General features: G+C 40.4%; 1 protein-coding gene across 5 annotated transcripts in view; it reads left to right on the top strand.

Moving 5' to 3' along the window:
• Window positions 1-15,000, top strand: part of LOC135099991 (guanine nucleotide-binding protein G(o) subunit alpha) — a 228,984-nt gene that overhangs the window by 168,786 nt on the left and 45,198 nt on the right. For all 5 annotated transcript variants that reach the window (XM_064002799.1, XM_064002798.1, XM_064002802.1 and 2 more), the window contains one exon: window positions 14,571-14,731. In XM_064002799.1, the coding sequence (XP_063858869.1) occupies window positions 14,571-14,731 (161 nt within the window). The remainder of the gene's footprint in view (window positions 1-14,570; window positions 14,732-15,000) is intronic.

Genomic DNA, 15,000 nt, shown 5'->3' with positions numbered 1-15,000 from the left:
GTCCCGCTCTTCGTCCTTCTCTCTATCTATCCTGAGGGCTTGAAGGAGTGTGTCAATTTGGCCTGTATTCCTTCCTGCCCCTTCCGCCCTTCCTTCCTTCGTTCTCCGCACTCCTGCCCGCCCCAGATAGAGAAGGAAGGGAAGAGGAGAAGGAGGAGTAGGAGGAGGAGGAAGGGAAATGATGCAGTGATTGAATTTTCTCGTGTTTCATTATTTTTTTTTTTCTCCTGTTTTGTACTTTCTTTTACTTCCTCTTCTTAATTTCCTTATTCTGTTTGTTGATATTACTCTTGTTTCCCCCTGGTTGTATTTCTTCTTGTCATCTTCCTCTTCTTCCTCATCTTCACCACCACCAGTACTGTTATCATTGTCATTATCATCGTCATCACTATTATCATTTTCATCATCGTTATGTCTTGTTTCTTATTTTGCTCTTGCTCTTCTCCTCCTCCTCATCATCATCGTCATCATCTTCATTTTCATCATTTTCATCATTATTTCGTTATCGTCCTTAAGTGGATGGAAGATTTTTTGAGTCATTCACTTCTTTCCTCCTCATCTTCCTCCTCCTCCTCCTCCTCCTCCTCCAGGTCTTGTTCGGTTCCCTGATTGGTCTCCGCATCTTCCTCCAACTCAGAGTAAATGACCCAGTTCTTTGTCCTCTGCTGTTCCGTGAAGAACCCAACGCAACACAACACTAAACAACACACAGTGGCAAATATTCTCTTGTTCTTTTTTCCTCCTTCCTTCAAGAGAACACAAGGAACACAACAAAAGGCAACATATCGTAGCTCAATTTGTCGGTGTTTATGTTGAGTTGCGTTAGTATCTGATTCCAGACAAGGCACTCAGCAGCAGAGAAAAGGTGAAAGTTTCTTCTCTCTTCTTCTTCTTCTTCTTCTTCTTCTTCTTCTTCTTCTTCTTCTTCTTCTTCTTCTCTTACTCATTCCACTTTTTTTTCTTGCTTCTCGTCTTCCTCCTCCTCCTCCTCCTCCTCCTCCTCCTCCTCCTCCTTTCTTCCTTTCATCCTTTCCTATGAAAATTTCCATGTCAGTTTTTCCATACTGCATGGTACTTTTCCCAACTATTTCCATGCCAGCGCAAGCTGGAGGGAGTGGTGGGTGGGGAGGAGCCTTCTGCTATGCTGTCCTGTCTCTCTTCACTGTAGCTAGTTAGAAGTAGTTACCAAACAGCCTTGCAAGGACCAAAAGGTTTGTTGCTGTTTGGCTTTCCTTTGTATTCCTTTGTATTTGTATTCCTCCTCCTCCTCCTCCTCCTCCTCCTCCTCCTCCTCCTCCTCCTCCTCCTCCTCCTCCTCTTCTTTGTGTACTTGTCCTCATTCATATCTTCAGGACGTCTTTTTCTTTCCTCCTCCTCCTCCTCCTCCTCCTCCTCTTTCCATATTTTTGTGGCCGTTAATTTATTTGTCTGATTTATTTTTCCTTTACCTTTTTCCCGACAACTTCATGGTGGAGAGACAAATGAGAGAGAGAGAGAGAGAGAGAGAGAGAGAGAGAGAGAGAGAGAGAGAGAGAGAGAGAGAGAGAGAGAGTGTGTGTGTGTGTGTCAGCCTCTTCCAATACCACACCACACATTCGTCAGGAAGCCTTTACTCTCTCTCTCTCTCTCTCTCTCTCTCTCTCTCTCTCTCTCTCTCTCTCTCTCTCTCTCTCTCTCTCTCTCTCTCTCTCTCTCTCTCTCTCTCTCTCTCTCGCAGCTTCGTCTCGTTTCAGAGGGAAAAAATTCTAGTTAATGGGAGCACTAGCAGCCCCTCCCCCTACCCCACTTACTCTTCATCCCCCCCCCTACCTGCCTACCTCTTACCTCTTGCCCCCTGTTGCCCCTAATTTATGTATTCCTCCTTTCCCTTTTCCCTTCTTCGTCCTTCTTCTTTCTCTCTCGTTTCCTCTTCACCTTTTCTTCATCTTCGTACTCGATTTTCTTTTCTCTCTCTGTGCTTTTTATTTTATTTTTTCTTTCTTCTTGTTCTTGATGTTGTTGTTCTTTTCTTATTTTTTTCTTCCTTTTCCTTCAGTTCTTCTTTTCTTCTTCCATGTTTTCGCCTTTGTCTTCTTCTTCTTCTTCTTCTTCTTCTTCTTCTTCTTCCTCGTTTTCGTAGCAGCGTTAGAGTAGTAGTAGTAGTAGTAGTAGTAGTAGTAGTAGTAGTAGTAGTAGTAGGAGTAGTAGTAGTAGTGGCAGCAGTTGTAGTAGTAATAATAGTAGTAGTTGTATTAGTAGTAGTAGCAGTAGTAGTAGTAGTAGTAGTAGTAGTAGTAGTAGTAGTAGTAGTACAGTAGTAGTAACAACAACAATAATAATAATAATAATAATAATAATAATAATAAAAATAATAATAATAATAATAATAATAATAATATAAATAACAACAAGATTGGCTAGCGAACCACTCTATTTCTAGACATCATTTTCGCCATCGTCATTATTTCATTACGCAACGATCATGAATAGATGAAGTGTTCGTATCTTTTTTATGAGCAAAACTCAAATTTTGCTGCTTTACACTTCCTCCTCCTCCTCCTCCTCCTCATTTAAATTACTCCTCCTCTTTTTTTTTTCTTGTTTCGTCTATTTTGCCTTCTCCTCCTCCTCCTCCTCCTCCTCCTCCTCCTCCTCCTCCTCCTCCTCCTCCTCCTCCTCCTCCTCCTCAAGCTTAGACAGTTTATCTTATCAAATACAGCATCAAATGGGCCAAAATATCTGTTGTTGCTTGTTCTTCCTTTGTTTTCTTTGCGTTTCTCTCTTTTTTTTTCTTTTTTTACTTTTTTTTCATTCGTTAGCCTTTATTTTATCATCTTTGGATTTTTCTTTTTTTCTTTTTATTGACAACCGAACATTTCCCTCTCTCATTCTCCCTCTCTCCCTCCCCCTCACCCTTTCTCTCTCTCTCTCTCCCGCTTTCCCTGCACCTTGCAACTCATAACACTATATAAAGCATCGTCCCTAATCCCATCCCGAATCCATCAGCAAGGAAATACGTGTATATCTGCGTCGCCCTTTTCTCCTCCTCAGTGACCATTACACCCACGCCTCTCCCGCGACACCCACCCAGATTGCCTGATATCCTACACCTCTACTCCCACACACCCATACACACCCACACGCCTGCCCACACTCCAATGTACATTTTTCTATCTGCCTACACCTTCAGGAGAGACAGATAGATTAATAGGTGGATACTTTATTGACCACAAGCCTGATAAAAATACATAAAAAGACGTCTTAGTAAAGATAACACATGTACGTTAGTTTCTTTTATGTATAGTGTTTATTACGGTCTTATTCTCAACTCGTGTGACTTTTTATAGCACACAGCTGCCTCCTCTAACACACACACACACCTGTCTTTCCTAACGTAACTACTCCCAGTACATACCTGTTTACCCCCAACACACACGTTCCCAAAACACACACCTGTCCCAAAACGCACCTCTTCCCCAACACACACCTGGTTCGCATTCCCCCAACACACACACCTGCACTCGTCTCTCTATCACCGCGTGGGCCACAAAATCTGAGCCCAAAGGTATCAGTGGCAAGCGTTTTAATTACCTGTCGCCATGGTAACGCTGAGATCTCCATGGTGACCGGGTGGTGGTGGTGGTGGTGGTGGTAGTGGTGGTGAGCTCAGCTGTGGCGTATTGATAGTTATGTTCGTTGTGGTGATTTTATTGATAGTGGTGACTGGTTTTGGTGTATTTGTCTGTATGTTGTGTGGTGTGAATGATGTGTAGTGCTGGTGATGGTGATGGTGATGGTGGTGGTGGTGATCCTAATTGTTTGTGAATTATGGTGTTGTTTGTTGTGATGAAATGGGATGACGGTGATGACATTTACAGTAAGCAGTGGAAGTGATGGCAATGTATTGAAACTGATTATGGTATTATGTAGTAACGATGATAGTAGTGGTGGTGGTGGTGGTGGTGGTGGTGGTTCCGGTAATGGTGATAGTGGTAAAGGTGAGGGTGATGATGATGTTGCCGAAAATAGTAACGAGTTATTTAAAATTTAAGATGAAATAGCAGAATTCTGGGAAATGTGAGTCTTGTGATCTCCGCTGGAATATAAAGTTTTGGTCTGGAATTTGAGATTTGTTGATATTTTCGTGTTCCTAACTGGAGCGTCAGGGATGGAATGCATTTTTTTTTATTTCTTTTTTTTTTTTTTAGATTTTACATTTTACATTTCGATGTCAAGGATGAAGTTTTATTTCTTTTTTTTTTTTCCTTTTAATGTGAAATGTGGAAGTAGCAAATTTTCTATATAATTTTCTTTTTGGTTTCATTTCGATGTCATGTCAAAAATGAAGTCTGATATTTTCTCTTTTCTTAACTCTTTTTAGATACCTTTCTGTTTAATATTGAACATGGAAACAACAATTTTCTGTGTGCAATTTTTCTTTACATTTCTTTGAATTTCAATGTCAAAGATGAAATCTGCTATTTTTTCTCTTATTTTTATAGTTTTTTTTTAACGGTTTTTTTTTAATATCAAACACGGAAGCGACAATTTCTTTTTTCTCATTATTTTTTTTAGGACCCAACTTTATTTTTATATACAAATGAAAGAGGAAGTCTGCAATTTGTATTAATTTCTTTTTAACATCTTTTTTTTTTTTTTTTTTACAAATCCTGCTTTGTTTTTTTGTTTTTTATCATTTTCTTATCCATCATTATTCCTCGGCCAGTGAACGTGAATGCAAGAGTCCAAGGAAGGGAAGGGTCACGTGTATCGAACTGGAGGCGAGGACATCAAAAAGCAACTCTCGGACGGCAACACTTGAATAGGAATTGTATTAATGATTCCCAAATATCGGCTGTCACGCCTGTCCACCGCAGAGTGCAGGTCTCACACACACACACACACACACACACACACACACACACACACACACACACACACACACACACACCTATCAGGACACATAAAAGCCAAGTAAAGATTCCAATCCATTCCATCTCTCCTCATGCATACCAAGTGAATCAAACTGCTTGACTAATTTTCACTTTCTTTGCCCCTTCCGGTTCAGTTTTGCAGTTTTGTGAAGGATTAATAGGAGCTGAGTGTTCGGTATTGTTTCCATTATTATTATTACAATTGATTTATTTGTTATTAGGTTTCTCACTGCTACATTGATTTTCCTTATAATCACGAGCAAATGTTTAGCCTTTTTTTTTCAACTTGCGTCTGTTGAATATAGTTTTGTAGCCTTGAAGAGACTTAATTCACCTCATTCTCTCTCTCTCTCTCTCTCTCTCTCTCTCTCTCTCTCTCTCTCTCTCTCTCTCTCTCTCTCTCTCTCTCTCTCTCTCTCTCTCTCTCTCTCTCTCTCTCTCTCTCTCTCTCTCTCTGCAAACTTTTTATTCTGTGCTCTGGTTCGTTAACAAGGGATGCCCGTTGTAGTAAAAGGGGTTGAGTGGTGCTTTTGTGTATAGTTGAGAAAAAGAGTAGAATAACATGCCTTTTGTATCGTACCGTAAAAAAAAATATTAAAAAAATGTATGTTTACGAGAATATTCCATGTTGTCCAGTTTTGATCTTTTATGTTCTGTTGGATTGTGCTTGTCTGTAAAACCATCTCTATTTATTTTATATAGACCCGCTTTGATCTTTTGTTCTGTTTGTGTGTTCGTTTATTTTTTTATTTATTTATTTTTTTTTTTTTGTCAGATCTATATTTTCTCCCGGAACTTTCCATATAAAAAAAGATATGATGACAAAGGTTTAGATGGCTAATTAATTGACAAATAGATAGATAGATTGATGAATAAAAGAAATAAAAAGACTGATTGACTGATATAAATAGACTGATTAACTCAATGACTGACTGGTTGATAGTTAAACGCGCTGCAGCATGGAGGTCATATGGCGCCGTAATCTCTGAAGTGGATCAGACATAAAAGTTAGGGACTTCCGGCTCTTGTAACGATTAGCAGTGAAGGTAATGAGTTCAGAGAGGCAGGTGTGGGCGAGACTGACAGGTGATGGTGGTGGTAGTGAGGAGGGTGATGATAGTGATGGTGACGGCTTTCATAACGTTAATAATTTAGTGATGGTAGTGATAGTGAGGGATATAATAGTGAGGATAACAATAGTGATGATGACAGGTATAGTGATAGCGATGGCAGCGATAGTGATAGTGATGATGATGATGGTGAGGTTGTAGCACGTTTAGTAATTATAGTGAAGGTAATGAATACAACAAAGTAACAGCCGTAGTAGTAATGATGACAGCGATAGTGATGATGATAGTGATAATGATGATGATGATGGTGTACCAAGAAAAGCCTTACCATATATTACAATAGCGCAACATGGATTATGCACTCGTAGTTGAGAAAGTGAATGATGGTGACAGGTATAGTGGTTATAATGACAGTGATGGTGATGATGGTGAGGCCGCGACACCTTCTCCCTTCCCAGGTGAGTCACAGAGCCGCTTATAGGCTGAGGGAAGTAAATATTTACCTGCTGGAGCGGCCGGGATGAGGGATACGGCAGTGAAAGGCTAGTAGTGGTGGTGGTGGTGGTGGTGGTAGTAGTAGTAGTAGTAGTGGTAGTAGTGGTGGTAGTGGTGGTGGTTGTGATGGTGATGTGGTAGTGGTTGAGGAATTACTACTGGTGGTGAAGTGAGAGGAGTAGCAGTAATAGTAGTGGTGGTTGTGATGGTGGTGCTGGTGGTAGTAGTAGTAGTAGTAGTAGTAGTAAAAGCTCTCTCTCTCTCTCTCTCTCTCTCTCTCTCTCTCTCTCTCTCTCTCTCTCTCTCTCTCTCTCTCTCTCTCTCTCTCTCTCTCTCTCTCTCTCTCTCTCTCTCCTCTCCCTCTCTCCCTCTCCACCAAGCATAAAAAAAAAAGAGCAGGCAAAAATCAGGCAGGGACGCAGTTAGTTAAGCGGTAATGAGAGACTCAAGGACCAGAAAATAAATATGACCACCTTGTACTTCAGCTTGTCCTTGTAACTAGTAAAGGACGAGGAAAAGACGTGCGTTTCCTCCTCCTCCTCCTGCTCCTCCTCCTCCTCCTCCTCCTTCTCCTCCTCCACAGTGAGTTTGTCAATAATCACTGCCTCATATCAGTGTCTGTAATTGCGTGTAGTTGTAGCTTAGCACAGAAGATTTATATTATTGCCGTTTTGTTGTGAAAGGAGTAGGGGTGGGGAGTGTGTGTGTGTGTGTGTGTGTGTGTGTGTGTGTGTGTGTGTGTGTGTGTGTGTGTGTGTGTGTGTGTGTGTGTGTGTGTGTCGTGAATTGATGCTATTACTTTTATTGTTACTGTTACTGCTACCGCTGCTACTACTACTACTACTACTACTACTACTACTACTACTACTACTACTACTACTACTACTACTACTACTACTATTACTGATCCTAATGTTGTATTGTTGCTAGTTGGAATGTGATACTGTGAAGCGTAGTAGAAGTCCTTGCATTAGTAGATTTGGTGTTCGTGGCGGTGATAGTGGTGGTGGTGGTGGTGGTGATAACAGTGACGCAAGTATTGGTGATATTGATACAGACGTAATGGTTGGCGGCACGTTCCCTTCCCTCCACGTTGGCGCGCGGCTAGACTTTTCGCTGTCTTTTACGTCCGTTTCCGCGAAGATGAACGAATGACGTAATGGTGTTTATTTGTGTGTGTGTGTGTGTGTGTGTGTGTGTGTGTGTGTGTGTGGCGCAGAGTACCTACATTTGCAGGGTTCTGAGGCAGGAGGATTGTAACTTGATCTCTGGCTAAGATTTGAAAACGTACTTGATTTTTTTTTTTTTTCACTTTAGTTGGTTGGTTAGTTAGTTTACCTATATCTGTCTATCTGTATCCATCTGTCTGTCTCTTTATCTACCTATCGTTGCATCCATTCATCTATCTATGTGTCTATCTATCGATCTAATTATCTGCCCATTTATCTTTTTGTCTATATCTATCTATCTGTCTATTTTCCTTGAAGAACTAACACTCTCCTTGTCCTCCTCTTTTTTTTTTTTTTACGTTATTTATTCAATCATAAACATTCATGTCTACCACCCGACAAGAGACACAGTACTTTTATCATGGAAATGCGACTCGTTTTCTTTAGTTTATCTTGTACCTTGAAGAGAGAGAGTTTCTATGGGAGGAGTCACGCGCTCTACGTACGTAATATTAATGGATGAAGAGGGCAGAGGAGCAGATTACGCTGGTGTGGTAATTACTCGCGCAGGTGTTCTAGGAGGGACTGGTAAGCACCTGTAGGAAGGATAAAAAAAAAGTGATAGCACCTGTTATTCATAAATCCTAAAATTCACTTATCGCTAGCAGTTAGTAATAAAAAAAATAATGACTAAATAAACAAGTCAGGAAAAGAGATAAAGAGAGAGAGAGAGAGAGAGAGAGAGAGAGAGAGAGAGAGAGAGAGAGAGAGAGAGAGAGAGAGAGAGAGAGAGAGAGAGAGAGAGAAAGGTAAAAACACGTTGAATTTGAATCTATGTACGCTCAGACTCAGAAACATTTGGAACATTTATTGATGGCCACGTATAAAAAAAAAAAAAAAATGTCTGTAATTATAAGCAGTAACCAGCCTATACATATCTATTGAATCCTCCTTTTCTCTATATATTCTAAAACCTATCCTATCCTTACTTTTTTTATCCTTTTACTTTACCCTCTTAAGAAGTGACGTTTCTGTACCGTGGAAGCGCCTCAGCCAATGACAAATGACGCCCTTGTTTACACTGTTATTGTTCTTCGTGATGAATGAAAAGACTGGAGAAAACGTTAAAAGGTTTGACTGTAGAGGAGGGGAAATATCAAAACAAAAGCTTCTAGGTTGGAATAAAAGAAAAAAAACAATGGAAATAATGAAACGAAAAAGAAAAAAAATCCAGGAATGTTGGAAATGGCCCCGTGCTGAAGAAGAGAAGAATCTGTAGGGAAATTAAATGCACCGAGATAGGGATAAAAGAATTGTCGTTTTAGAATTGTAAATGGCACTTGCTACAGGAATTATTTGACACGAGAGAGAGAGAGAGAGAGAGAGAGAGAGAGAGAGAGAGAGAGAGAGAGAGAGAGAGAGAGAGAGAGAGAGAGACTTGAACCTGAAGATCATATACTAAAGCAAAGAAAGAAAAAAATAGAGCAAAAGTAAGAAAGTGACGAAGAAGAAGAAGAACAGAGAGAGAGAGAGAGAGAGAGAGAGAGAGAGAGAGAGAGAGAGAGAGAGAGCGCAGGCAGTTTGTTTTAGCAAGGTCGAGGTGGAGGTATATTGAGAGTCACGAGGCTGAGAGAGGATACGAAGGAGGAGGAGGAGAAGGAGGAGGAGGAGGAGGAGGAGGAAGATGAGAAGAAAAAAAGAAGAGAGGAGTAAAAAGAGGAAGACACAAAGGGATGGTTGTGGCTTTCTATCAGGTGAGGTTGAGGGTCGTGGCAACTTGAACGAGAGAGGGAGAGGGAAAGAGGGGCGAGGAGGAAGGAGGAGAGAGAGGGAGAGTGGATGGGTGGATGCCCGCCTTTGTTTATTACGGAGTGTTTGTCTTGGCCCTTGATATTGGCTCCTCAGAGAGAGAGAGAGAGAGAGAGAGAGAGAGAGAGAGAGAGAGAGAGAGAGAGAGAGAGAGAGAGAGAGAATCAAAATATAATGAATCTTTACCTCCTTCCTCTATTTATACACCTCTTGTAACACACACACACACACACACACACACACACACACACACACACACACACACACACACACACACACACACACACACACACAGAGAGAGAGAGAGAGAGAGAGAGAGAGAGAGAGAGAGAGAGAGAGAGAGAGAGAGAGAGAGAGAGAGAGAGAGAGAGCTCGAATGAATAGAAAAAAATCATAATGGATCTTTACTCCCTTTCTCTATTTATAAACTTCCATAACACACACACACACACACACACACACACACACACACACACACACACACACACACACACACACACACACACACACACACACACACACACACACACACACACACACACACACACACACACACACACACTGTAGACTGGTCGTGACGTCAGAGGACCAGGTAACCAATAGGGGGACTCGGCCTGGGCAGGTGTTCCCATTATGTGGATTTCACGTTGGGGTTGCTACGTGTACTTACCTCATTGATTTCCGATGATTGGTGATGGTGGTGGTGGTGGTGGTGGTGGTGGTAGTGCTGGTGGTGGTGGTGGTGCTGGTGGTGGGGTTTGAAGTGGTTTTGCAGAGTCTGTTTTAGGGGTGTGTCTTTTAAGGGTTTATCGGGGTTAGGTTGGTGTGGGTGTCTTAGTCAATCAGTTAGTTGGTTAGTTACTCGTAGATGTGGTTAGGTAATGGTTTCTGTGATTATTTGTGAGTATACGCAGTACGTTTCTGTCTCTCTCTCTCTCTCTCTCTCTCTCTCTCTCTCTCTCTCTCTCTCTCTCTCTCTCTCTCTCTCTCTCTCTCTCTCTCTCTCTCTCTCTCTCTCTCTCTCTCTCTCTCTCTCTCTCTCTCTCTCTCTCAGAATGTTAAAACAATTTCACACACACACACACACACACACACACACACACACACACACACACACACACACACACACACACACACACACACACACACACAGAGAGAGAGAGAGAGAGAGAGAGAGAGAGAGAGAGAGAGAGAGAGAGAGAGAGAGAGAGAGAGAGAGAGAGAGAGAGAGAGAGAGAGAGAGAGAGAGAGAAGCAAGGAAGAGAAAAATTAGAACAGTTTAGGGTCGGAAATTCAACAGAGACTCAATTAACACAGCCGGGAAGACCTAATAGTCAGCCTGAGCCTTTGAGAACACCCGCGCTAAATGGACCAACAGCGGCGGGGTCGTGGCCGGAAAATTGGGCCGAAATGCTCTCGTCAGCCGTGAAAGCTCCTCCGAAATCTAACGTCAGGGATCGGAAATAAATGGTTCCAGGGACGTCACTTTTTTGGCTTCGCACGTCACGAAAAAAGGGACAAACACAGCAATAGTCGTGCTTCTCCTCCTTCTTCTTCTTCTTGCCGCTGCGTTCGTCTCCGTGTCTTCGTTGCGTAAGAGGGTGAGGTAGTATTGTACGTCGTTGTTCAGTACTTTCGTGTTTTGTTCTCTTTCTGGTGTAAGTTGTAAGGGATGTTATGTAATTTCGTGATTCTGGTAATAATTGGACGAGGATATATATATATATATATATATATATATATATATATATATATATATATATATATATATATATATATATATATATATATATATATATATATATATATATATATATATATATATATATATATATATATATATATACGAGTATATATATATATTATATTTTTTTTTTTTTTTTTTTTTTGTCAGTGAGAAAAATATCCTTGAAAATTCGACGGGTCGTCTCTGTTGCCTTTGATAAAATGTTATATGTTTTAGTGGAAGCGTTGGGCGTTTCTAGTCGTGTTTTCATGGTTCTGGTGATAGTTTGACGAGGAATTTCCATTATCAGTGAGAAAAAAAAATGCATGTCTTTGAAATTATCCCTTTTTCTAGTCGAAGTTTTTGGCGTTTTTTTTTTTTTTTTCCAGCTGATAGGTTGCTAAGGATTTGTCATTATCTGTGAGAAAAAACATCCATGAAAAGTTGCCTAATCAATCATCTCTATTGTCTTTGAAAATATTCTTCAGTTTAGTGGCAGTGTTGGGGTTTCATTTTTTCTTTTTTCATTATTTTTTTTTTTTTTTTTTATGGTTCTGGCAACAGTTTGGTGAGCGATGTGCGTCATCCGCGAGAAAAACATCCATGAGCAAGCGACTGATCATCTGTTTGGGCTTTAAAAATGTTCCTTGCTGTAGTGGAGATTACTGGAATTCTTAAGTGTGCTGTTTTCTTGACTCTGATAATAGTTTTGCAAGATTTTTACATCATTATCTGCTTATCATTTCTGTGGCTTTTGGAAATAGTCCTGATGAGTCTAAGGTTTCTCAGAACTGTACAGAGTCGAGTGTGTGACATCTGACGTGTGTATGGTTTACCTTAACTTCGATGCGTTTCCTCAGGCAGCCTTTAGCCCGCGGAGAAGGATAAACAGTTGGTCGTGATGGTGGTCTCAGTTCCTGCTAGATATTTATAGTGCAGGTTACTCAATATTGTTGCCACGTTTACTTACTGCGAGATCTACTTGAAAATCTTTGGATAATACAGATGCAAGTTTACATCGTGTCCTTCACTTCCTATCCTAATGCATAGAATGGTATTAATTTGTCCCTATGATGCATAAAGTAATACGTATGCCAATATTGATGATATCTTTATACATAAACTTGTATTGATTTGCTTTATGTTCTCCACTTCTCCGTAATACATAAACTAGTGCTAATTTGATCTCATAATGCACAGACTAACACAAACTAATAACAGTGCCTACCTAATAACATTAACTAGTGCTGATTTGCTTTACGTTCTCCACTTCCTCTCCTTAATACATAAACTTGTGCTAATTTCTGCCCATAGCACATAAACTAACGCAAGCTAATACTACCACCTTTCAAAACAAATGAACTAGTACTAATTTGCTTTATGTCCACACTTTCCCTCTCCTCCCTTCCCCTTCCCTCCTCTTTCCTCCACTCCCCCCACAACGAGACCTCCCCAAGGCTTACCAACCAAATGTCACGTATTCCCACAAAGTGTTTACTCTACCAACCTCACGTAATAACCTCCTCGCATCGTGTTGGGTCTATATTTTCATGTATTACAATCTGTTTTCCGTTCAATATTGGTTCCTTTATTACTTCTATGTAGTTGAGTACAAACCTTGCTGTAATACATCTTTTTTTCTCTCTCTCTCTTTTTCGTTTCCTGTTACGAAAATAGTTTATAATTTTTTTCCTAATCCATTGCAAACGAGCTTTTTTTTTTTTTTTCTCGCACTTTCTTGTCCTTATCTTTACATGTTAGTCTTTCCCTATATACGCAGGTGATTTTTCCCCTCTATTATCCTTTATTTCATTTTAGATAATTCAAGACTGCTTTTATTTTAATTGAGGTTTTATTCTTTTTATCTGAGTTGTTGAGTCGTCATTTCCATTATTACTTAGAGATCAGTTTTTCCTCCTCTTCTTATTTTCACAGTATCTTATTCTACTTTAGTACGTTAAGGCTGCTTTTAGTTAACCGAGGCTTTATTAATTTTATCAACAACATTTTATCTAAGTTGTTGTGCCGTGTGATGATATTGTTTCAGTCAGTCAGTCAGTCAGTCAGTCAGTCAATCATTCAGTCAGTCAGTCAGCCTTCATTCCATTTTGCATTTTACATTTTCACTCCCCGTCTTCTCTCTTTCCATAAATTACACTCCGCATTTCTCCTGTTCTCCCTTTTCAGAAACTTGCCGTATTTTTCTCCTTTCAGAAACTTGCACGTTCTTTCCTTTCCTTCCTGCCTGCTTTCCCAAAACTACGTAACTTCAGCAGTATTTTCGCTTTTGTTATTGCTTTCTCTCTCTCTCTCTCTCTCTCTCTCTCTCTCTCTCTCTCTCTCTCTCTCTCTCTCTCTCTCTCTCTCTCTCTCTCTCTCTCTCTCTCTCTCTCTCTCTCTCTCTCTCTCAACTTCCGTACACTCAGCATTTCCCGTTCTCGTCTTTCCAAGGCTTGCTCCCAAATTGTCCTTTTCTCCTCACTGTCCGAAAAACTTACAGGCAACTTTTTTTTTCTTCTTCACTTTTCCCGAAACCAGCAGTATCTTCACATCTTTTTTTCTGAAAGTTACGTACGTTCAACTTTCTCTCTCTCTCTCTCTCTCTCTCTCTCTCTCTCTCTCTCTCTCTCTCTCTCTCTCTCTCTCTCTCTCTCTCGGAAGTTACACTCGACAATTCCATTATTCTTTTTTTTTTTTTTGTAGAACATACGTAAGACACATTTCTTCTTTTCTCCTCTTCGTTTCTTTCCTGAGAGTATCTTTTTTTTTTCAAGTTGACACTCTTAATTTCCTGTTCTTATTGCGTCTTCTCTGTTTCCTGCTTTTCTTTTTTTTTTTTTTTGTTTTGTTTTGTTTTTCCAGAAGACGTGCTCAGGCCACATAATCCCTCTCCGTCTCTCTAAAATTTACGCTCATCAGTTTCTTTCCGCCGCTCTTCTAGCTTAAACCATGAACAAAACATTTCCATTTGTTTTCTTTAGCGTTGTTGTTTTTTTTTTTATGGCATACTTAACAAACCCACGTTCCCTCTTATCCTTTCTCGGTCTCTCCAAAACCTACACTCATCATTTCCGCCTCGTCTATAACTCAGGATTCCATTTTACCGTCACAGTTCCACGCAATAATGGTCTTCTTCTTTTTATTTCTATTTTTTTTTTCTTCGTCCTCCTCCTCCTCCTCCTCCTCCTCCTTCCTCTTTGGTTGTCGTCGTCATCGTCGTCATTATTGTTGCTGTTGTTGTTGATGGTGGTGTTGTTATTGCTACTATTATTATTATTATTATCATTATTATTGTTGTTGTTGTTGTTATTGTTATTATTATTATCATCATCATTCATCCTACGTAATATTTTTCCTCTCTAACGTTGATTTGCTTCATCTTCCTCAGCCCGATGCAAAAATGGTGTTCGACGTGATCTCCCGCATGGAGGACACAGAGCCCTTCTCGGAGGAGCTACTGTCGGCCATGAAGCGCCTCTGGGACGACACGGGCGTGAAGGAGTGTTTCGGCCGCTCCAACGAGTATCAACTCAACGATTCGGCTAAATAGTGAGTAGATCTGACTGTTTATTGTTTTCATTAAGTACGGTTGCCCAAAGTAGTGATGTCATGTAAACTTTCAAACAAATGAATGGTACGCAGCAACTATTTCTTTCTATCTGTTCTTTTTGGTCTTAGCAGCGATGTCGTATTCTACAAATATTGAGACAAAATAATGGTATGCAGCAACTACGTCTTTCTATTGTTTGCCTTGTTCTTGGTATTGGTAGTCGTGTCACATTCAACAAAAACGTTCCGACTAAAGAAGCGTGTCGAGG

This window comes from Scylla paramamosain, chromosome 4, assembly GCF_035594125.1.
Source record: "Scylla paramamosain isolate STU-SP2022 chromosome 4, ASM3559412v1, whole genome shotgun sequence".
NCBI classification, from domain to species: domain Eukaryota; kingdom Metazoa; phylum Arthropoda; class Malacostraca; order Decapoda; family Portunidae; genus Scylla; species Scylla paramamosain.
The sequence above is the reverse complement of the archived record's forward strand: the minus strand, read 5'-3'. Positions and strand labels throughout refer to the sequence as shown.